Source organism: Drosophila ananassae, chromosome 2L, assembly GCF_017639315.1.
Source record: "Drosophila ananassae strain 14024-0371.13 chromosome 2L, ASM1763931v2, whole genome shotgun sequence".
Taxonomy (NCBI): Eukaryota; Metazoa; Arthropoda; class Insecta; order Diptera; family Drosophilidae; genus Drosophila; species Drosophila ananassae.
The window spans coordinates 22,587,646-22,610,899 of NC_057927.1; the positions used below are offsets into that span (position 1 = coordinate 22,587,646).

A 23,254-nucleotide genomic window follows, 5' to 3' on the forward strand; every position below is an offset into this window, starting at 1 on the left:
AGCGGCTTGCCAATTGACAATAGTGTGACCAGGCCATTAAAAATAAGAAACGTCGCGCTTTCTTGCCTTTTTGACCGGACCATCACCATCGAAAGTTTATTTTATTTATAAAATTTACTTTTAAAGCCTCGTCCTAACAGAACTGTCTCTGAACTATAATCTGCCATCATGCCTACCATTGGGGTAAAACGTGATCTGCTCTTTGCTGCACTTGGCAAGACGTACAGTGAGTTTAACGAATCCACGTGTAATCTCCCCTGAGTACTTCAATGTTTACCCCTTTTCCTTAGCCGATGACGAATTCCAGGAGCTTTGCTTCGCTTTTGGTCTAGAGCTGGATGAAGTGGTAAGTGTTTTCTGCAGAACAAACTTTACACATTTATAAACATCATCACATATGCCCTTATAGACCACGGAGAAGCAGATGCTGACCAAGGAGCAGGGCGATGTGGCAGCCGCGGCGGATGCCAGCGAAGAGATCATCTACCGGATAGATATCCCCGCTAACCGCTACGATCTACTGTGTCTGGAGGGTCTGGTTACAGGCCTCCTGGTTTTCCAGGGCAAGTAAGTGCTTTAAGTCTTAGTTCTATGTGAAAGAAACTAAATTACTTTATTTTCATTTAGACTTAAGCCGCCAAAGTTCCAATTTGTGGAGCCGGCCAAGAGACAGGTGCTGAAGATTAATTCTTCGACTGCCCAAATTCGACCTCATGCCGTGGCCGCTGTGCTGCGAAATGTGACCTTCACCCAGGAATCATACAACAGCTTCATCGACCTGCAGGATAAGTTGCACCAGAACATTTGCCGCAAGCGGACACTGGTGGCCATTGGCACCCATGATCTCGACACCATCCAAGGACCCTTCAGCTATGAAGCCCTGGCGCCCGAGAAAATCAAATTCAAGCCACTTAATCAGACACAGGAGATGAATGGCAACCAGTTAATGGATTTTTACGCCACTCATGCCCAGCTGAAACAATATCTGCCGATTATTCGGGACTCTCCCGTCTATCCGGTTATTTACGATGCAAAGAGAGTGGTGCTATCACTGCCTCCAATAATTAATGGCGACCACTCCAAGATCTCGCTTAACACCAAGAACGTGTTCATCGAGTGCACGGCGACGGACTTGACGAAGGCCAAAGTGGTGCTGGACACCATTGTGTGCCTCTTCTCCGAGCACTGCGCCCAGAAGTTCACCGTCGAGCCGTGCGACGTGGTACAGACTGACGGCAGTGTGATTTCCTATCCGGAACTGCAGGTTCGAGAGGAACGGATCTCGGCGAAAAAAGCCAATGCCTACATTGGTATCGATGAACCGGCGGAGAAATTGGCTGATATGCTGACCCGAATGTATCTGGAAGCTAAGGTTGACGGCGAAGACTCTCTGGCAGTGAAGATTCCTCCCACTCGGCACGATGTTATCCATCCTTGCGACATATACGAGGACATCGCCATTGCCTTTGGATATAATAATATTAAGAAATCGCTGCCGGCCTTCATGCAGATAGCCAAACAATTCCCCCTCAACAAGCTCACCGAACAGCTTAGAGAACAAGTAGCTCAGGCCGGGTTCACCGAGGCACTGACCTTTACGCTCTGTTCGAGGGACGACATTGGACGCAAACTGAACAAGACCATTGAAGCCATTCCGGCCGTGCACATCGGTAATCCCAAGACCTTGGAGTTCCAGGTGGTGCGCACTACCCTGCTGCCAGGACTTTTAAAGACACTGGTGGCCAACCGGAAAATGCCATTGCCCCTCAAGCTCTTCGAGATTAGCGACGTGGTTGTGGCGGATGAGAACACGGAAGTGGGAGCCCGTAACGAGCGCCGTGTGTGTGCTGTAAACTGCAACAAGACCGCTGGCTTTGAGGTGGTGCACGGATTGTTGGATCGTGTGATGCAGCTACTCTCTGTGCCATGGAAATCCGGTAACGTCACCAAGGGTTACTACCTCCAAGCCGCAGAAGGTGAGTCAATAATTATATTTTTAAATTAAAATAATAGTAATTTTGAAATTTCTCTTCAGATCCCAGCTACTTCCCTGGTCGCTGTGCTAATGTGATGTATGACAATGTGGTCATTGGCAAGATTGGTGTCCTTCATCCCACAGTTTTGCAAGCCTTCGAGCTGACCACTCCTTGTTCTGCGGTGGAGTTCACCATTGAGCCCTTCGTTTAAATAAAATGTTCAACATTTTCAAAAGTTTACCAATAAACCAGAAACACTTTTAAACCAATATCATACTTGAAAAAATAATTAATTATTTATTAGACTGTCAACCCCCAATACCCTTGCCAAAAAGAAATTCAGTTTAATTTTTTATTTATGCTGTTTAATGTTCTCTTTTATATTTTTCCTTCAATACAATAATAATAATTATAAGAGTAATAATAATCCGTAGTATACTCATATAGTATGTGTGTATTTAATATATGTAGTTTTTTTTTCCTTTCTGTTTTTTTTTTTTTTGTTTTGTTTCCATACTTTTCATATTTGAAGTATATTTATTTTAATTTTTAAATTAATAAATCTATGTGAATTCAATTTCTTTCGTTTGAAAAAAATTCTACATTTATTCAGTATGCTTTTTGCGTTTGTTTTTTTTGTTTTTCTTTTTTTTATTTTATCATATTTTGTTTATATTGTGTGGCGCAATGAAGGTGTCGCAATACCCTGCTCCTTCAGCTATTCATTCAATTTTTTTTTTAATATTATTTATTAATTATTTTTGTTTAATAACAAAAAAGTTTGTGTGTTGTGTGTGTTCTCGAATAAAGATCCTGTTGTCTGGCATATATGGTATAGGTGTGTTTATAGTGTAGTATGTATTATTTATATAGCATTTGTGGCTATGTATCTCTCGTAATTTGTTGTATCAAATAACTTAAACGAACATCTCGATTTTTATTACATTATTTGCTTGCAGCTAAAACATTGAAAAATAGAAAAAAAGTAGTTTCATGCTCACTTAAATTATCTTTTATTTCGTTTTTTCATATTCATCATTATCATCGTTTAAGTATATCTTGTATACGGCTTTGTGTGTGGGTATCTGTGTGTGTGGGTGGTTATGCGTGGGTGGCTTCATATAACCTTTCTCTAAGCATTATATTCTCAAGCATCATTGTTTTTTTTTTTCTAGAATTTTACAAAGCAATTGCCATTGACCTCCCGAACGGCCAGATGCCCAGAATCCAGGCAGAATCCTGCAATCAGGCAAGAGTTTATCAAGGTGTTTTTTACATATCATTCGTATCTTTCTTCATCGAAATAAAATTTGTGTATCTCATATGCTATTCGCTAGTATATATGTGATATATATATAGTTATGTACGTCTATGAGCAGTGTCGGAAAAGCATCAAAGATGGCAAGCAAGCGCCGCTTCATCGTCATCTTCATAATCATCATCGTCATCTCGTTTACTTCACGTAAATGGAATATTAAAACGTTACTCGGCCTTTTCTTTCTTAGTTATTTAAGCAATTTCAATTTCTACTAGCTACATACATTTTTTGTGGGGCTTCCGTCGTTGGAAATCGAAGTGAGGACCAAAGAACGCCAAACTGGTGTAGCCTACCGTTCTGGTTTGGTTTTGGTGTATCTGTGGGATACATATCCCATTCATGAATATTTTTCCTTCTTTTTTTTTTTTTTTGAACAGTTAAGAGTGTAGTTAATGGTATGTATATGTTGTAAGTTAAGTAATTTCTTGTCGGTTCAACCTCTGACTGTATCAAAGATAGTTAAATAGTTTACGCATAGCTTTGTTCTAGTTTCCATACCCGGTAGTAGCTTCTTCGTTTTTTTTGTTTTTTTTTTTTGGGTGGGGGTGCCGGAAAGAAATTGGGGAGGGAGAGGAAATAGAAATAGTGCGCGCCTAAAATTTTGGGTTTTTGACATTCAGTTTTTGCCTTTATTAAATGTTATTAAATATTTATAGATGTATTTCTATGTATAGGTGTTTGTAGTAAGTGTTTTTGTGTTCCTTTAGCTGGCGCTAAACATTTCAATTTAATGTTTCATTCATACGACTGACTCCTATCTTAAAAGTAAATGTATTCACGTGTGTGCTGGCTGGTTATGAGGGGTAGATAAGTGCGAAAGAAATTTTTAAGAATATCCTTTCATTCGTTTAGTGTTTCCCTTCCTCTCCTTATCATCATCATCATCCACATCCTCATCACACAAAACAATAAGCTACCACTAACTTCATGCTTTCTTCAAAAAATATCAATACATTTAAAAATAAATAATATATATTGCACCCATGTACCTGGGCGCCAGTTTCGAACAATTCTTGTTTCTCATTAAATTTGTATCGATCTCGTTGTTATATAAATTTCTCTACTCTGCCGCTTCTCTTGGGCTGCTGAGCTCTACTTTCTGGTTCTTAAATTTGAAATGACCTGCGAATTTAAATAATTACCCAAATTTTTAAATAATATAATCGAAAAACTAAAGAACAAAGCCATGTTCGACCAATGCGTGGTCGTAATCGTGGTCGTGGTGGTGTTGTTGTTGTCGATCGTATTTAGAATAATTAGGTATTATTATGTAGGGAGGAAGAAGCCGAGAATCCGAATAGAAAACGTAGAAATTCAATAAATATTATTTCGCTTTGCATGTTCATCAAATCAGTGAAATGCTTATGTTGTTACTGTTGCTGCTGAAGCTGCTATTTCCGGCGGATGCGTCTGCGACTGCGGCTGCGGCTGCGGCTGCTGCGACTGTTGCTACTTCGGCTGCTGATGCTGCGGCTGCTACTGATGTGACTGATGCGTTTGCGGTTGCTGTGTGTTGAGTCCTGGTGATTGGGGAAGATATCTAATCACTACCGCCCGATTCAGTTGCTTGAACGGCATGTACTGAGCAGATCTTCCTTTTGAGTGTCTCTGGGACATCAGTTGGACCAATTGGTGGTGTAATTGGCCCATGGCATCTAAAGAATATTACAAAATTAATTAGAATACTATCAATAGATATCAATAGGCACTTCTTACGTGTTTGTCGTGGTGATCCCACACCTCCATCTTATCTGGCATGTGAGCGGAGATGTCAGCCGCTCCTGGGGCTCCCACGAAATGCTGGAAGCCGTACGAGGGCATAAGGTTAACGTGTTGCTGTTGCTGTTGGCCCATATTCGGCGGAGCCTGCATATTGTGGTAGTCCATGGCCATCTGAAAGATATGATTCAAAATTAGGATACATCGAACAACCTAAATGTAAGTATTCTAAAGGACTTACATTCATGGGCTCGTGTTGCTGCTGCTGTGGATAAGGCCCGTTGTTATAGGGTCTGTATTGCTGTTGTTGTGGTTGCTGTTGCTTAAGCCAGTTAAGCGGCTGCTGTTGCTGCTGCGACTGGGGCGGAGGAGGCGGCTGTTGCAGGCCGGGTGGTTGAGCCTTCGGCTCGTGCGCCCACGGAGGCAGGACGGTGGAAAGGGCCTCGTCCATGTTCAGGGCCGAGGCGGCCGCCACATTAAAGTTGTTGAACTTCCAGGAGGCGGCCCGCTCTGTGCCAATGGGACGTGGCATTTTTCGAATATCTTCGTGGTTGGGGGACATGGCCGATGGCGATCCAAGGCCCGCCATTCCATTTTCCAGATGAAGCATGTCGCGGCCTGTGTACGAAGGATACTCCAAAGTACCGCCGTACCAACGCTGTGCGGTCGCTCCACCGGCGCCACCTCCTCCTGCTTGTCTGGCGCCCTGCCGTCCTGGGGTTCCACCTCCGAACATGCTCGACTGGGCAGCCTGCTGCTGCGGCGGCTGCGGTGGCTGCTGCTTGTTGCCCTGCCCGAACACAGAAGGTCGGGGATTCAAACGCAGCATGTTCCTGTCGTCCACAATGTAGGGCGACGACATTTCCATTTGGTAGTTGAGCTGCGGCTGAGGCTGTTGCTGGGAGGCTCCCACCTTGTCGTAGATCAGGCGCTGCAGATTCTGTTGCTGGCGGTCGATCATGGCGGCGGCAGCAGCTGCGGCAGCGGCCGCGGCAGTGCTCGATGGATTCGATCCAATGGCTCCAAACTGTTGGGGTGCGCCGGTGTCGCCCATGGGCACATGACGCTGAATGGGCGCCGCCGATGTCGGGGGCTTTATGACACCTGGCGAGTGGGCCGGGGCCGATTCGCCATTGATGTTGGGCTGTGCCTGAATACCAGGCGGAATTCCGTCATTGCTGGCCACCAACGGAGATCTGGCGGGCGCTGAGACGGCACCTCCTCCACTGGTGATGATATTCAGTTGCTGCTGTACGCTCTGCTGGTTGGCCTGCGTCTGCTGTTGCTGCTGTTGTTGCTGCTGCTGAATCACATTTCCGACGGGTGGCGAGGTCGAGTGATTCGACGAAGCTTTGGAACTGCCCACCGGTGAGCTCAGGATGTTCCGATTGTAGCCTGGGGCCTTGGAGGCGTCGGCTTGGGGCAGACCATCGCCCACAGCGCCAGCTGCACCGCCGGTGGTCGGATCTCCCAACTTGCCCCACTGAGACTGCTGGTAATCACTGAAAAGGGAGTAGGCACTGGACAACTTGGCGGCCAGCTGGGTGCTGAAGCTGTCGCTGACAGGGTTGGCGGCCATCAGGTCGTTCAGGATGTTTGTGTTGATCACCAGGTTCTGTTGCTGTTGTTGGAGGGTCGGCTGCGGGTGTTGCGGTGTCTGTTGTGGCTGCTGTTGAGGTTGCTGTTGCTGCTGCTGCTGCTGGGATTGTGCCTGTTGCTGCTGTGGAACTCCTCCAGGTGCAGCCGATGCCGGCTGCGATTGCTGTTGCTGGGGTTGTTGTAGTTGCTGTTGTTGCTGCTGCTGTGCTGGAGCAGGTTGGGCCGGAGATTTTGCGCTGCTGTTGGAAGTGGCTCCCGATGACGCTCCTGCTGCTGCTGCGGCGGCATTCACGGCGGCCACATCCGCCACATTGAAGGTGCCAATTGGTCCAGCCAATATGTTGCCGCTTGCATTTCCGCCTCCACTGCCGAGTGGGGCCACCGCATTGGGAGCTGCCGGAGCTCCTGCCGACACGGGCTTGCCTCTGCCGAATGGAGCAACCACGCCACTGCTTCGCCCGCCAGCTGAGGGGACTGTGGTACTCGGCTCCTTCTTGGGCGAAGCCTGAGCTATAGCCGCTGCCTTTGCAAAATTCTGGGCTCCTGCCGGCACAGTCGAGCTCGACTTGGCCTGGGCGGCGGAGGAAGAGCTGTTCTTCTGAGCTGCCTGCTGGGATTTGGCGTTTGAGCTGGAACTCTCGGCCTTGCCCTTCGTTACTCCGTTAGAGGATGCACCGCCCGCTCCACGTCCCGACGACTGCTGTGCCTGTTGCTGGCCGAGATAGCCGCCGCTGTTACGGGCATTCTGGCCGCGAGATCCAGCGGATCCACTTGCGGCCGCCTTGGCGCCGTTCGCCTTGGACGATGCCGCGGCTCTGCCACTTGAAGCCTTCGCCGACTGGGCGGGCTGTGGCTGCTGTTTGTGCGCATTGCTGTAGGCTGCAGTGCCCGCTGGTGTGGTGGAACTGGCCGAAGAACTCGACGACGTCGATGTGGTGGACGCGGCCGAGGAGAAGTTATTCCCAGTAACTCCAGCGGCCGTACGGTTGTCCCAAGTGCCCACTGCCATTACAGCGTTGGCCGCCTGCTTGATGCTGCTGTTGATTCGCGGCAGCATTTGGAGTATGTCGACATCGGGATCCTTGATAAGTGCCAGAATGAGCATGTGGGCCTGCTTGGTGGCGTCTGTAAGTCCCTTGATCGTGATGCACCGCTCGGACTGGTTCTTGCCCTGCTTCTCCACTTCGATGTGGGCACCAGTGGTGGCTCTGATGGCGTTAATGTTGCTACCACCGCGACCGATGACGCGAGATATGGCATTCACCGGCACTTGGACCTTCTTGCAGGTCATCTCGGGCGCCGACGACGACCCCTGGGTGGTTGTTGTGGCTAGTGAGCTGGAACTGTTGCTGGAGCTGTTGGCCAGGTGATGGTGGCCGTGGTGGTGGTGCTGCAGGCTAGTGGCGGAGCTGGCAGAGGTCACGGGAGTGGGAGTTCCACTGGAGTTGCCGGTGACTGCGGTAGTTTGCTGGGTGCTGCTCTTGCGAACCACTTCCTTCCAGCCATCGACTTCGGTGCGCTTGGCCGGATTCAGGCTGGAGACGCTGCTGGTGGCCGGCGGAAGAGCTTTTCCCACTTCCTTTCGGGCGATGTTGGTGGTGGACTCGCTGCTTTGAAGCTTGCTCGAGTTACTGGGTTGCTGCTTAGCTGCCAGGGCCACCTCCTTCGGCGCCAGATTCTCCTTCTCGCGCTTCTTCTCGATGCTCTTCTCGTCCTTCTTCTTCGGGGCTTGCTGCTTCTCGGTCTGCTCCTCCTTCTTGACCTCCAGCTGGCGCTTGACGGGAGCTGCCTGCTGGCTGGCCGGCAGCTGCTTTGCACTGATCTCCACCGCCGGTTGCTTCTTCACCGAAATGCCCTTGAGAACCGAGCTCGAGGCGGTTGGGTTGGCAGCAGGAGGGGCGGGAACTGGATTCTCTGCCGGAGCAGATTTGTTCTTCTGCTGCTTCTTGCTCTTCTTGCCTTGATTGGTGGTCGAGCTGGGATTGGCAGCCGCTTCGGGTGCCTGAGATGCCTTGGCAGCCTTTGTGTCGCCGCTGGAACAGGAGCCCTGATCGATGCCAGAGTCGCCCTCTTCGCGGGTAACAGCCGGAGGAGCCTCCTCGTCATCGTCCTCCTTGTCGGAGTCATCATCCTTGTCACTGGCATCATCCTCATCGCCCTGCTGATCATCACCACCGGCATTCCCGTTTCCACTACCCTGCTGCTGGCGGCGCTTCTCCTCCTTTTTCTCCATTTTCTTCTTCTTTTTGCGCTCGCGACGTCGGGCAGCTGCCGCCTTGCGGCTTTCCTCGCGTGTCCGCTCCAGGTCAAGCTCCTCCAGCAGGATCGAGGCGTTCTTGTTCGCCTTGACAGCCTGGGCCTCCTTGGCGCTGCGCAGGATTTTCATGCAATCATAGCACTTGTCGATGAGCTCCTTGTCGCTGATGGTGCCGATGAAGCGGATCATCTCCTGGTCGGAGGGGAATTGCGACACGTACTGCACCATCCACTTGACGATCTTGGTGTGTCCCTTGCGGAAGGCGGCCATTAAGCACGACACGCGTCGATTGTCCTGCGAGTCGATGTCCGCCTGGTTGTCATACAGAAGCTCCACCACGCTCAGGTGACCGCCGTGAGCGGCCAGCCACAGCGGAGAGTTGCCCTTCTTGTTCTTCACCTCAACGCTGGCGCCACGGGACAGGAGGAGCTCAACAAACTTCTGGTGTCCCTTGTCCGCGGCGATGGTTAGAGCAGTGTCCCTTGACGTGGGAACCGGTGCGGCGTTCACATCTGCTCCCTTGTCCAACAGAACTCGGCCCACTTCAATGTAGCCACCCGAGGCTGCCTCCATTAGGGGTGTGAGCCCGGTTTTGGCGCGATGTTCCACGTTAGCCCGCCGGTCGAGGAGCAAACTGACCACCTCGTGCCTTCCCTGGAAGCACGCCAAGGTAAGGGCCGTGTTGCGGTTGGTTTCGATTTGGGCATTGATGTCGGAGCCCTGGTCCAGCAGCAGTTTCACCGCCGCCGTATGGCCGTTCATGGCGGCCAACATCAGCGGGGATATACCCAGTTTGCTGCCCGTGCGGGAGTTGATCTCTGCTCCATGGCTCAGCAGCAGCTTAATGATGTTCACATAGCCGCCACTGGCCGCCAAACTCAGGGGTGTGTAGTCGGAGACATTGCGGTGCTCCTTGTTGGCACCAACGCTCAGCAGAAGCTCCACTACCTCGTAGCGACCTCCGGAGCAGGCCAGCGACAGTGGCGTATCCTTGGTGCGCTCCGACTGGGCTTCGAGTTCCGCGCTATGCTTCAGGAGTATGTCCACAACCTTCTCGTGACCAGCAGTTGCCGCCAATATCAGCGGCGTGAATCCTTTCTTGTCGCGGTGCTCGATGTTGGCACCTCGAGTGATCAGCAACTCGACAAGTTCCTCGTGCCCTCCAGCACAGGCCAGAGTTAGGGCGGTGTCGTGGTTTGACTCTGTCTCAGAGTCAATCTCGATGGTCTTGTCCACGCTGACTGGCGTGGCCACAGCCAGTTGGTTCTGTAGCTGGGCCTGCTGCTGAGCTGCGGCAACCTGCGGCTGCTGGTGCTGATTGGTGTTTACTGCAAGAAAGGATCATGGAAAGCTATAGATACTTCCGATGAAGAAAAAATAGGATTAAGATGAGCATACCTTGACTTCCAGCTGGAGTTTGACGGAAGCAACGACGATCCTTCCGCGACTGCTTGTCAATGACCTTCTTGGCTATTCCGCCGGGCTTGGTGGCGTTCACTTGGGTATTGGGTATGGGAGTGGGCGTGCCCATTGGCCAGATTGAGAGCTCGTTTTGGGCCTGGCCCGGCTGCAGCTGCTGTTGCTGCGGAGGCTGCAGGGCGAACTGAGTGTACTGGCCGACGGCGGGCTGCGGCACCACCACCGGAGCCGGATGCGTCTGCGTAGCCACCTGGGGACAAGCATTCTTCAATAAATTATGAAAATAATCAAGAATTATTATTAAATTATGATCCTACCTGATGCTGAACACAGGTGGGCGCCTGCATGTGCGGCGGAGGGTGTAGGAGCAGCTGTTCCTGCAGATTGAAGTGTTTCTGCTTGAGGGGCAGGGCCTGAACACCCACAACGGGAGTGGTGGGCAGCTGGCCAACGCGCTGATGCAGAAGCTCCTGGGCCACCTGATCCAGTTCGCTCTGGGTGGGCGGACGCTGGCCGGACGCACGATGCTGGAATAGATGAGCCTGCTCGGCATGCAGTTGCTGCTGTTGCTGGTCAGACAGGGGTTCTCCAGACGCCTGTTGCTGGGCCATGTTCGGCGGCAACTGGAATAGTAGCTGCACCGGTGGAGCATTCTTGTCGCCGCTGTCCACATTGTAGACAAAGTTGGTGGCCGGCTGCTGCTGCTGTTGGTGCTGGGCGGCCACTGCCTTGATGATGCGCGCATTCGAGTACTGCTGCAGCTGCTGTTTCAGCTCGGGATCAGCCTCCAAAGCGATCTGCTGCTGCTGCTGATGGAACTCGGCGGCAGCGTTGGGCATCGCCTGGTGGTGCAGCTGCTGTTGCTGCTGCTGTTCGTCCGTGGTGAAGGGCAGTAGCGAGAGCGGATTCTGTTGTTGCTGAAAGCGAAGAGTTCTAGAGGCAATCCCAGGAGTAGAAATGAAATAAGAAACCTACCTGCAAGTGCATTTCCTCGGCCTCAAGGAGACGCTGGTCGAGCGGGATGTTCTGCTGCATGGGATAGTCGAGCAGCAAAAGATTCGCCGGTCGCTGGCCATCCTGCGCCGACACATCGCTGGGATTGATCAGGCCCGGGGACCTAACCACGCCCACCAACTGCTCCTGTCCGGTCCACTTGGCAGACGTCTGCGCCCAGTTTCCAGCGAATCTTCCCTTGCACATCTGATTCAGGCTGAACTCTGCCAGTTCTGGGTAGTTGAGGCTGCTGGCCAGCTCCTAAAAAGCAAAATAGAATGATTTTTAAACCGTTGCGATGTTAGTCCTCTTCACCACTTTACCTGGAATATGTCTTCCATTTCGCCATCGTTGGCAAAGTGCTCCAATGCGGGATACAGCTCGCTGGCGCCTGCGCCGCCTTCTTCATCTGGAAAGAGGATTTCAATTGTAATTTCCTATTAAATGTTGTGATCTCTTGTGATCTTACCGCAAGGCTGGTCTCCCTCCTGTTGCTGGTGTTTTTGGGCCGCTGCCGCCGCCTTGGCATGCGCTGCTGCCGCGGTGGCTGCCGCCAGTTGCTGATGAAGGACGCTGTTGAGGGCTGCGTTGCTGCTGGCCGCCGCTTTGAGATTGCTGATTTGCGGGAGGACGTGGACCAGTTCGGAGTTGGTCAGGTCCGGTGGAAAGTCGCACAGAGATTGCGAAGTAAGAATCAGGTTCTCCAATCGGGTGGCCATCTTGCGCTGCTTGAGCGGCAGGGAGCTGGTTCCTCGCTTTGAGTTGTTGTTGATGTTGTTGTTCGAGGAGGCTTGGTCGGAGGCAACTGGAACATCCAGGAAGAACTCATCATCATCCTCGTCGTCCTCCTCCTCCTCTTCCTCCTCCTCCTCTTCCCCATCGCCTGCGCCCTCGTCATCATCGATATAATCAACATCGCCATCTGAAAGGATCGGCTTGTAAGATTCAAGTGTCCAAGAGTCCAAACCCAATCCAAACTCACCGTCGTTGTCCACCTCCACGTCGTCATCGTCGTAGTTGAGCTTCTCGACATCACCGCTGTTGGTGTCGTCTTCGTCCTCGTCCGCCTCCTCCTCCTCCACAATGATGCCATCCTCGCGCAGTGCGGCCGCCAGTTCGAGGGGCTCCGGTGGCAGCGTATTCTCCTCAACATCTCCGCCAGCATCACCTTCGCCCTCGCCTCCGTCGCTTTCGATATCAGTGCTGATCTCGTCCTGCTCCTTGTTGGCGGCTGCCACAGCCGCTGCTGCGGCTGCTGCTGAACAGAGCGTGGCCAGGTTCTTCATCTCGGATCGAGGCTCGCCTCCCAAGCGATCATCATCGTTGGGGGACATTGTGGTCTCCTCCATCTCCGGCGGAGTTTCGGTCGGCGATTTGGGCTGATCACCAAAGAAGTTGTGCATCCCAACCATGTGCCAGCCGTCTTTGAAGAAGCTCCTCTGGGGCGTCGTGTTGAGGGCAGCCAAGTCCTTCCTTCCGCGAGACCCATTCACCGCCGTCTCCAGCATTCCATGAATATCCTCCATCACCGACTTGCGCTGCAGTGCGGCGTCCAGGGATTGAAGCTGTTGCTGCTGCTGGTCGCCGTTGAAGTTAATATTGCCAGTGGGCGAGGCGAGCGGAGAGGCTGGAGAGTTGGAGTAGGCCGCTGTTGCTGCAGCCGCATTGTCCAAGACTCGTTGCTGGTGGTGGTGCAGCTGTAAGTGCTGCTGAAGTTGCAAATGGGTTTGCTGAATGTGCTGATAAGTGGGAGGAGGATAAGTGAGATGCTCTTCATTAAAATCGAAGCCTTGAGACATACCAAATTGTTGTAAATGGACACCATCGGATTCTGCTGCAGATTCGGCAGCACTTGCTGGGCATGCTGGGCTGCCGCCGCCGCTGCGGCAGCCGCGGCTGCTGCAGCAGCAGCTGCTGCAGCTGCCTGCTTGCGGTTGCTCTTGTTCGTGGCCTTCACCTTGGGTCTGTCGCTGATGGCCGTGCTTTGGAGGACTTCCGAGGAGTGGGTAATGGCGCCGCTAGGGTTTCGCTACAATAACAATTCAAAAAAAGAGTCAGTAAATTAAGAAATTCAGTGACGAAAGAAACTTACAGCTGGTATCTGGGTGCAGGCACTGCTGTCCACAGCTGTGGATGCGGGCTGATTGCTTTCGGCTCCTGCAAGAAACATTAATTAGTAACAGGCCATTATGTATTCTGGTGCTCCTAATATACCCTTTAATGATAGTTCGGCCTGGTCACCGCCACTGCCCTCCGGTGGAAGTTCACCCTTCTTCAGATCCGGCGCAAAGCCGCGCAGCCGCTGCAAGCGTGGATCCTCAGTTGAGAGTGCGAACTGCGGCGGATTACCATCTTCACCCAGGGGCTGGGAGCGCACCTGCTCGCCCTGCTGCTGCTGCTGATCGAGCGGGCACTCAATGAACTCCATTCGCCTATTCAGCTTGGCCTGGACATGTTGCAAGTGTCTTTGCTGCTGCTGCATCACTTCCTGCTGGTAGACAGTGTGGAAGAGCACCGGCGGAGCCGGTGGCGCCTTTTGTGGCGGCTGTAACGAGTTGATGTGCTCCATGTCGAGGTCGAAGTGCTTGCAGGGTACCAGCGTTTGCTGCTGTTGCTGTTGCTGCTGCTGCTGTTGTTGCTGCTGCTGCTGCTGCTCGAATCCTGGCTGCAAATGGAATAGTCGCGACTTGGCTATGAGGCCTTCCTGCTGCTGAGCGCCCAGGGTGGTCAAGTCGATGCCGCCCACTCCTCCGTACTCCTCGACACCCGCCTCACTGCCGGTGGTGCTGGCACCTGCTCCCGCAGCACTCAATTGCAGTTCGCCGGCGTCCAGAAAGTCGCCGGTTCCCAGGGCAACGATGTTGGAGGTGCCGTTGCCGCCAGTTGCTGTGTTGCTAAACTGCTGGTGATGGAATAGCTGCTGGTTGGAGGCACGAGCCGCTTCGGACAGTTCATGCAATCCGGGCGGGGCGTTGAGCTGGAACTGGTGGTGGAACTGCTGCTGGAGAATCTTCTGCTGCTGCAGGCGCATCTGATTCGAGCCCAGGGCCTGAGCAGCCTGGGCCTGGACCTGGCCGGCGTTGGCATTGGCTGCCATTTCCGTGGGCGAGATGTTCGGATAGCTGAACAGTATTTCCACCACGCGCGTATGCCCGCCCTTGGAAGCTTCGATTAGCATGGTGCTGTTATCCTTCAGCTTGTGGAAGGGATCGGCATTGTTCTTAAGCAGATGCTCGACTACCGACTGGTGGCCACCGGCGCAGGCCAGCGACAGGGGAGTGTGATCATTGCTGGTCGTTTGTTTGTTGACGTTGGCGCCCTTTTGGATGAGGAATTTCACAGTGCACAAGTGGCCGGCACGACAGGCTTTCATCAGCGGAGTGCGTCCGCCCTCCGACTCGTGCTCAAGTTCGGCTCCGTAGGACAGGAGGACGCCGGCGGCATCTGTGTGTCCGTTCTCGCAGGCATGCGTCAGAGCCGTATCCCCGGTCTGCGTCTCCGCATGGACATTGGCCTTGTTCTTCAACAGGAATCGCACCAGATCGGTGTGGCCCTCCTGCGAGGCTTCCATCAAAGGCGTAGAAGCGCCGAGCTCCAGATTGGCACCCTCCTTGATCAAGAAAGCCGCCACTTCGCTAAAGCCGCCGCAGCAGGCCAACGTAAGAGCCGTTTCCTGGGTCTCCTCGGTGGTGGCATTGATGTTCGCCCCCTTGCTCAGCAGCAGAGCGACCATCTCCTCGTGTCCCTCGCGTGCTGCCTCCATCAAAGGTGTGTAGCCCTCGTCGTTGACCTCCTCTATGTTGGCACCGCGCTCGATCAACAGAGTGGCCAGCTCTACATGACCCCCACATGCCGCTAGGGTCAGAGGGGATTCAAAGGAGTCTGTTGGCATGTTAACCTGCGCCCCGGAGTCCAGCAACAGGCGCGCCACCTCAACATGACCGTCCATCGAGGCCTCCATCAATGCCGTGTGCATTTCGTCGGTCTTGTGCTCCTGATCGGCACCAGCCTGCAACAGGAACCGAACCATGTCCAGATGACCCTTATAGCAGGCCAACGTGAGGGCGCTCTCCTTGAACTCGTTGGAGTGGGTGTTGATTCCGGCTCCATGTTCCAGCAGCACCTAAAAAATATAAACAAATTATAATTAATTTTATTTTTAATATATATTTAAATAAAATATGAACCTATTACACATCAGATAAGATCAAACTAAATCACTGAAATGGCATATATCCTGGGACTAATCAGTAACTCGATTCAAGTCGCAGGTTCTGCCAGAATTCTCAAATCTCGGATTCTAATCATATGTTTTTATTTGGGAAATTGCTAGAAATTGCCAGGGTGTGACACAGAAATCACTTTTCGAAGAACCCCAGATAACAATTTATGTAAAAAGCAATGTCTGTGTCGCACCACTGACATGATAACCACTTACCTTGGCCACTTCAACATGTCCCGCGGATGCTGCCTCCATTAGCGGCGTATGCCCGTTCTCGTTCTGCTCCTCCACGTTGGCACCGTGCTTGAGCAGCACCTTGACTACGTCCACCTGACCGCCGGCGCAGGCGAACATGAGCGGGGTGTTGCCGGTGGCGCAGTGGGCGTTCACGTCGGCGTTGTGGCTGAGCAGAAGCTTCACGATGTCCAGGTGACCAGCCGAGGCGGCCTCCATCAGCGGCGTAGAGTCCTTTTGACCCTTGTCCTCCACCTGAGCGGCTGACATGGCCAGTAGAACCTGTTGGTGAGCAGTATAATTTTATAATCTCTGTGGTATATGGATTTAAGATTATATTCTTGTGGAAAGGGAAGGAAAAGCACACAAAAAAAAGTATCTTTTAACTATAGATATAGTTTCTCCTGTATAATTTGTATGGTTTTTAGCTCAGTTTTGTTTGTGGTAGTAGCAGTTATCGATAGACCGACGCCACTAGCGAGTATGCAAACGTGAACTGGCGGCGTTGCCAGACTGGCGAAAACGGATCAGCTGATAAGCGTGGGAAAATTTCACGTGCAATTACAAAAAAAAAAAAATGTTCTACTATATTTTACGATTACTGATCAACTGGTAATCTTGGTCTTAATTCTCTTTTATATTCAATCGGCCGGCGGAACAGTGTAATCTGTAAACTGTGTCTGGTTTGTGGCATTTTTTGTGGCAATCTTGGCCAATGTGGTTACCTTTCCATTGTTCTTCTTCTTAACGTCATTAACTAGTTTCTTATAGATTGCATTCGGGATCGTCTCGGGAAAGCCCACAGACTGTGGAAAGGGTTTTTGGCAGGCAGTTTAGTGACACATTAATATCGGCCGGATGGCGAAAGGAGCTCAGGGAATGGGAAAAAGACAAAGAAACGACGGACACATACCTGTGCCAGCTCATAGTAGCCGGCGGAGCAGGCCATCGAGAGAAGGGATTCGCCATCGTCCGTAGAGGCGGCAGCGTCGTTCAAGTTCACGTTTCCCTTGCACAACAACCGCTTCACCGTATTCACGTCGTTGTCCGTACAGGCGGCGACCAGAGAACGCGAAAAACCACTGCTAAAAATATAACAAAATAAGTTATTTATGCCAGAAAAAAAAAAAAGAAAATCAAAGAAACTAACTTCTTATCGCGTGGGCTGTTGGCGCAGCGCATCTTGGTCAAGGCCTGCTTGGTCTCGTCGATGGCATGGGTGGCGTGGCGCAGGACGGGAGCCTTCTCATTGGCCGCAGCTTCGAGCAGGGCGGAGAGATTGCTGGAACGCTTGTTGTTGGCATCCAGAAGGAAGGGACTCACTTCCGGCGCATCCTCCTCCTCGTCCTCATCATCAATTTCTTCATCATCTGCATCGTTGTCCTGCAGCACATCTACAACGGGGCAAAAATTGCATTAAAAAAGGGAATAAAGTGGTTACATTCCATGGATTCTTACCAATCTCTTCCTCATCTTCCTCGTCGTCGCCGTCGGACTCATCGGAGTCCTCGGACTCCTCCTCCGTCTCGTCCTCATCGTCGCGTCGCTCTCCTTCGTGCGGACAGCTATCAGGATCAGACTCGGGTATATCGTCCTGCAACAGAGAATTGGACATTTTTTTTTTTATTTTTGGTTATTCAGCTGCCGAGGCAAGTAAGAGAGCTTGTAACTGGGTTTTGTAAATAAAGAAACTCTTTAGCTGGAAGTTACAAATTAATAAAAAGCTATAGCTATAGATCAGTAGAGCACGTTCTTGTTGTCTAAGGCCAGCAACAAAGTGGTGTGGTTTTTATTATTTTTTTTTTTAGCTAGGTGGTGGTGTTTTCTTTTGTTATGAAGCTAGTTTTCGGGTTAAAAATTCAAATCTTTTGGGTGGCGAGAGAGATTATTTAGTTTAGTAGAATTGTGATTGAAGCTTTAGGCTATGGTATATAACATTCGATTGCATTCGTTCGTTAATGTTTTTAATTTTGTATTTTTTGAATTTTTTATGTTTTTAATTTTTGGTTGGTAAGTTGGAAGGAGAGATCGGGGATCAGAGTTTATAACGCGAAACTGAAACTTACCAGGAGATCTGGCCTTAAACACAAGAATGCCAATAGGATCTACAAATAAAGAGAAACGAAAGAAACATACATAAATAAAAATTAACGCAAGCGAAGAGAAGATGTTTTTGTTTTTTTTTTTTTTTTTTCGGAATGGAATTTAGGAGAAGAATTGCGATAAGCAAGTGGCAGGACTTCTACGGCCACTGAATTACATGGACGAGGGACTGCAACAGAATATCCACAGTGGATCGAACTCTCCGTAGCACCACGTTTCTTATAATCAGTAATACAGCTAATATATATGGCCGGCCAACAACCATTGTCTCTTGTATCTCAGGTTCTCCGCTTATCAGGTTGTAATGCGATTATAACCAAAATTTAAAAACGTCTATTTTATTTTATTTTTGGGAAATTTAACAACAACAGTAACAAATATGACAGCAAGTGCCCGGTTAAGTATGCCAGATGTCATTTTCAAAATAATATTATATAAATTAAATATTTTTTTTTTATTTATTTATTTTTTTTGTTTAATATTTTATTTATAAATAGACTGACAATATCCTTAGAATGACATACTGAACCACTTAAGAATAACATCTAATACCTGCCAGCGTTGCCATACAACTGATATTCGGCCGAAAACAGAGAGTAGAGTAAGAAAAAGAGGAGGAAATTACAACCATATGTCTGTCTCTTATTATTTCTTATTTTCCTTCCTCTTTGAAGATATTCTTTACATAATGAAATTATCCTTTATCCATTTACTTAAAACGGTAAATGGATTTTGGAAAATGCCGCATGAGTCAGAGGCAGTGCAACTTGCACGCACACATACACATAGAAAGGGAGGGCACGCATGTGTTGGTGTGTTTACGCCCACGCCTTAAATTATTGAACCAAAAAAAAAAAAATAAAATAAGAAAATAAGAAAAATGCCAAAATACATTTTCGACACGAGGCCAAGTGCTGTGTGCTTAACCTTTGATGAATGAACACAGAGACCCAGAACATACTTAAAAGACAAACATAACCAAGCAGGGCAAGCAGCAAGAGGCAAGAGGGCAGCGAAAATCAAAAGAAAGAACAACTAAAGCGGAGGAGAACGGAGAACGGAGGAGAACATACAAAATTCATCATGAACGAGTTCAACAGCAGCAGCAGCAGCCAGCCAGCCCGTTCGGTTCGTCTGTTCTCGTTACTGCGCACTGGCATAGGTATTGGTGTAAAAATTTGTGAAAAAAAAATTATCAAGAAAATCAACCGTAAATGCTACCGCAAAACAAAATTATCACTAAAAAGGGGCGTGGAACAGACAGAGCAGAGGGATATTTTATTTGTCTCCTGGCCAAAATGAAAAATGAAAAAAATAAAAATTGCTGGCTAAAAGTTCATTACACTCGACGTGCGTTTTCTACCAGCGTTATTATAACTTTTATTTATTATTGTTGTTTTAGTGGCTCGTTTTCTTTGCGCATTTTCGCTTCACAAACGATTTCACTGCTGCTGGTGCAACAACAACAATTTCGGGTAGCCAAAAAGAAGAAGAAGCAGAGCCAGCAGCGTTGCCAGACTGTTGTCAAAATCTTTTGTCACGCTGCTCGACAGACAAAAAAAAGAGAATTCGCGAACGGACGCGAAAATAAATTATCAACGACAGGAAATTGAACAACTACAGCAATGTTGGGAGGTCAACCAAGTTGGAGGGAAAATAATTAGCGAAAAGAAAACTATGTCGCAGCAATGACCTTTTAATAATTTAATTTTTGTTTTTTTTTTTCTTTTGCATTTGCTAGACAAAGAAAAAGCATGCACAGCAGACACAAACGCCCACCCACCATGGGGAAACAGCTGATAAATCATTCACCTACACGGCCAAGAGAGTGAGAGAGAGAGAAAAGGGCTGCCACAAAGTAACGGAGAGAAGAGAAATAAAGAGAGAAGGGAGCAGGGAGAGTGTCTCAGTAGGTGGAAGAAGAAGAAAGACGATCTATTCCATAATCCAAGAGGTATTAGTTCCCCCAGTCCCAGGTATATATCAGGTATTTGCTGGCAAGTACAGCGGCTAACGTGGATTTCCGAAGAAAACACTTGCCCGCCTGCGTCTGCGTCACTAGAAACTGTTTTCCGTTATTATTATTATTTTTTTTTTATAAGAGGTGATAAGAGATAACAGAAGGCATCAATGATCTGCTGCTCCAGAGTGCAATAATCATAATTGAAACTAAACTACATAAGAAATTATATCACAGTCTTGGAAATAAATAAAGCTACAATGGCAGGACAGGACACACTCACCTCTGAGACGGACTCCTCCTCCGATTCGGACAAGTCTGTGGTCGCCGGCTGGGGATAGAACTCCGTGTCGGTATCGGTGTCCGGCGTTATGATGTTCTGCAGCGCCGACGAGATGGCATTCACAATGCCCACCGACGAGGACAGCGAGGAGGCGTTCGAGGATAGGGACGACGAGGCGGAGCGATTCGAGGCGGATGCTGTGGCAGCGGCGGCGGCATCCTTTAGCTTCTGCTTGAGCACGGCCGCTGTTTTGGCCACATCGACAGCAGTGCTACTGGACCGGTTTGGACCACCGGCAGCACCTCCTCCTCCTCCGCTGGTAGCAGCGCCAGCGTTGCTATCCACAGCAGCAGCGGCGGCGCCCATCAGCAGAGTGGTTGCGGCGAATTTCAAATGCGCCGAATCCTTGCTGGTCAGGTTGGGTGGAGCCGTGTTGGAGCCACCAGCATATGGTTGCTGTTGCATGGCTACCTGACGCTTCAGAGCTGCCACAGCTGCTCGTGTCTTCTTCGAGGAGGAGCTGCTGCTGCTGGTGCTGGTGGTGGTGGTTGGGGCGGGTGTTGGAGCTGGTGGTGCTACTGATCCGGATGCGGAGGCGGCAGCTGTTGGCGGCGCGGATGCTGTTGCTGTTGCTGGCGGTGTTGAGTTGGGCGCCGAGGCAACGGCAGCCCGGAACTTGGCAGCGCTGCCGGCGGCAGTGGTTGACACCGAAGCGGGATTGGCAATGACCGTTGTACCACCGCCGGTGGCGCCTCCTCCTCCTCCTCCACCAGCAGTCCCAGTCCCACTCCCACTCCCACTGCTGCTGCTGCTGGGATTCGTTGTGGTGGTGGTGGTGGTTGAGGTGGCCGTGGCCGTGGGCGTGGGCGTAGGCGTTGTCTGGCTACTGGTGCCGGACATCTTGCTGTTAGTATTGGCAGTGGCTGAGTTACAATTGTTAACTTTTAATATGCTCGCCTTGGTGCTAGTTGTTGTTGTTGTTGTTTCTGGTGTTTCAGGTGTTGTTACTTCTACTGCTGCCGCCGCGGTGGTCAGTTTCTCATACTTGACTGGCTTCTTGTTGCTGACCAAGAGAGCGGCGGCGGCGGCGATTTTCGCGTGTTTGGCGGTTGCGATACGAGGTAAGTTATGAGTGCTATACTGTCTATTTGGCTGTTTTGTGTTTTGATTTTTGTTACCACTCGTATTGTTGTTGTTATTGTTGTTCTTGGTAGCTGATGCGGCGACTGATGCTCCTGCTCCTGCTGCACTTGTAGTTGTTTTTGTTTTATTATTATTCAAATACGCCGTGGAGCGCACACTCAAGTCATCGCCTTCATGGTTTTTCGCATCATTATTCATTTTACTCTCTCTCGCTGAGGGTGTGAGTTGTATTTTATTCTATATTATTATATATATAAATATACTTTTACTTTTTAATTCGCGCGTCCTTTTATCTTTTATTATTTTTTGTAAATTTTGGATATTTGGATATTTTTTGTTTTTTTTTTTTTCGTTGATTGGTTTGGAGAGGAGAGTGTAAGATAAGTATACGAGATTTTTTTTTTTTGGATTTTTTTTGTGGGTACAAAAATTACTCCCAAAGGAAATCACTTCAATGAATTTGACATCTTTGTTGATGTGTTTTTCGGAAGGTTGCTTTTAAATTCGATTCGAGGACAAAAAAAAAAATACACACACACACACACACAGAAAGTAATAAAACAACAACAAAAAACACATCAACAAAAGAGGCGGAGGTGCGGGAGTTTGGAGTTCTTAAAGATTTATGCGTTTATATCGATTTTTTTTTTTTTGTTCTTTTATATTGTTAGGAATTGGATTATATATACACGTATACGTATATATAGGCAGGCACTCACACAAACATACACTCTCAAAGACACACACACACAGACAAGTAGGTTCCAAAAACCCGTATGGCAACGCCGCGCATTCTTTCACTTCTCCTTCTCCTCTATTGCATACTCGTTCGTACATTCGTATCGTTCGTTCGCATTTAATTCTCCCATTCCCATGCCCACTGATTCACATTTTTACACCGAAAACTGTTCAGGTGCGAAACCAAAAAACACACGCTTCGCGATCCAAGCGGGGGTTTTTAACCACTTTTATTTTCCTTTTCAATTCTCAATTTTATTCCCCTCGTTTCCTTTTTTTTTTTTTCTTTCTTTCTCGAATCGCGGGGACAATCGATGCGCAATTAGGACTTCGGGCAACGTGCTTCACTATTTATATAATCGCAGGCAAACAAATCGCCAATTAATGACAGCACTTGTCGCGATTAATAACTCTCGCACATTGTCTATGACCGTACTTTATTTATAAAACCTTTCGAGCAGTTTCGACTTCGCCCTGAAACGAGCGAAGAAAAAATCACTTTTCGACTTTTCGTTTCGTCGATAGCCTCGTCTCGCTTGCACACACGCGATTCGCTACAGCGGCCCGAGTGGCCGCGTCAGGAAGGCAGAAAATAGCGACTAAGGGAAAATTTTTATGCCACTATTCAGAAGCTGATTTTCACCAATTTACGGCTATTTGGTGGCCCGAAAACTATTACCCTTTGTCCCGCACTTGATGCCCAATAGTTTGGCGATTATTTCGCGTATTACCGTGTTCAATTTATAGTGAATTAATCAAATTTTCAGCAGTGTTAAATCCTCAGTGTTAAAATCGTCAGAGTTTCGGATCGCCATATTATTCTATTCCCGGATATTAGAGGTTGTCAATCGATGTTTCGCCGATGTATCGATATATCGAATAAAATATCCAATGTTTTACCCGGTTGGGCATGGCATACCGTTTCAGATTGCCCGGATTTTAGTACTACATATATACTTGAAATTTAAAATTGAATGTATTCATGTCTGAAAATAAATATCCAACCTCGTACCCGGCTTCTTATATAGAAGTTTTTAGCCTCTTTTTTTTCCCGGATATTGAAATGAACCGGAGCGATCTGGATCGCAGCCGAAGTGTGGCTAGCTAATGTTGCTTATCGCCGATACAAATTGCTCGCTTTTAAGTTAAAACCGATTAAAAGCTATACCATTAAAAGCCACAACATATAAATTACCATGGAAAAAGAATTTTATTTGAAAATAATTTAAAAACAGTTCTTGAACTCCAGCCCTGGAAACGCCCGTATCGGTTGAATTTGGCGAACCGGAC

At 49.2% G+C, this 23,254-nt stretch overlaps 2 protein-coding genes and 1 long non-coding RNA gene across 18 annotated transcripts; 2 read left to right on the plus strand and 1 right to left on the minus strand.

Annotated features, from left to right (window-relative positions):
• Positions 1-42: 42 nt before the first annotated feature.
• LOC6501650 (phenylalanine--tRNA ligase beta subunit) lies at positions 43-2,245 on the plus strand. The gene is made up of 5 exons (XM_001955646.4): positions 43-226; positions 291-346; positions 410-567; positions 628-1,976; positions 2,036-2,245. The coding sequence occupies exons 1-5, from the start codon at positions 169-171 to the stop codon at positions 2,185-2,187; spliced, it is 1,773 nt and encodes a 590-aa protein (XP_001955682.1). The 5' UTR covers positions 43-168; the 3' UTR covers positions 2,188-2,245.
• A 2,356-nt stretch (positions 2,246-4,601) lies between these two features.
• Positions 4,602-22,821, minus strand: LOC6498915 (ankyrin repeat and KH domain-containing protein mask). Of its 16 annotated transcripts, XM_032456265.2 has the most exons (21): positions 22,696-22,820; positions 21,496-21,519; positions 20,084-21,438; positions 17,804-17,842; positions 17,196-17,331; positions 16,888-17,131; positions 16,651-16,822; positions 16,463-16,543; positions 15,720-16,019; positions 13,496-15,404; positions 13,374-13,438; positions 13,083-13,310; positions 12,264-13,020; positions 11,751-12,203; positions 11,605-11,690; positions 11,264-11,542; positions 10,606-11,205; positions 10,268-10,553; positions 5,255-10,197; positions 5,011-5,187; positions 4,602-4,949 (listed from the first exon to the last, which is right to left on the minus strand). In XM_032456265.2, the coding sequence occupies exons 3-21, from the start codon at positions 21,422-21,424 to the stop codon at positions 4,911-4,913; spliced, it is 12,135 nt and encodes a 4,044-aa protein (XP_032312156.1). In that variant the 5' UTR covers positions 21,425-21,438; positions 21,496-21,519; positions 22,696-22,820; the 3' UTR covers positions 4,602-4,910. The 16 variants fall into 16 exon arrangements, with proteins under 16 accessions (XP_032312156.1, XP_032312154.1, XP_032312155.1 ...); XM_032456263.2 differs by lacking the exon at positions 21,496-21,519 and having other exon boundaries at positions 20,084-21,463; positions 22,644-22,821; XM_032456264.2 differs by lacking the exon at positions 21,496-21,519.
• On the plus strand, positions 18,903-20,074 carry LOC116656567. Its single transcript, XR_004311527.2, has 2 exons — positions 18,903-19,002; positions 19,582-20,074. It is a non-coding gene; the product is annotated as an uncharacterized LOC116656567 (long non-coding RNA).
• Positions 22,822-23,254: the final 433 nt, after the last annotated feature.

Excerpts from the sequence above, each read along its gene's own strand:
- LOC6501650 (XM_001955646.4), top strand. The coding sequence starts at position 169 with ATGCCTACCATTGGGGTAAAACGTGATCTGCTCTTTGCTGCACTTGGC. Across the intron at positions 227-290 it reads TGCACTTGGCAAGACGTACA|CCGATGACGAATTCCAGGAG; the intron begins GTGAGTTTAACG and ends CCTTTTCCTTAG. Across the intron at positions 568-627 it reads CTCCTGGTTTTCCAGGGCAA|ACTTAAGCCGCCAAAGTTCC; the intron begins GTAAGTGCTTTA and ends ATTTTCATTTAG.
- LOC6498915 (XM_044718372.1), bottom strand. The coding sequence starts at position 22,082 with ATGCGAACGAACGATACGAAT. Across the intron at positions 16,020-16,462 it reads AGAAGAAGAACAATGGAAAG|GTTCTACTGGCCATGTCAGC; the intron begins GTAACCACATTG and ends GCTCACCAACAG. Across the intron at positions 13,021-13,082 it reads TGTCCATTTACAACAATTTG|CACATTCAGCAAACCCATTT; the intron begins GTATGTCTCAAG and ends CCCACTTATCAG.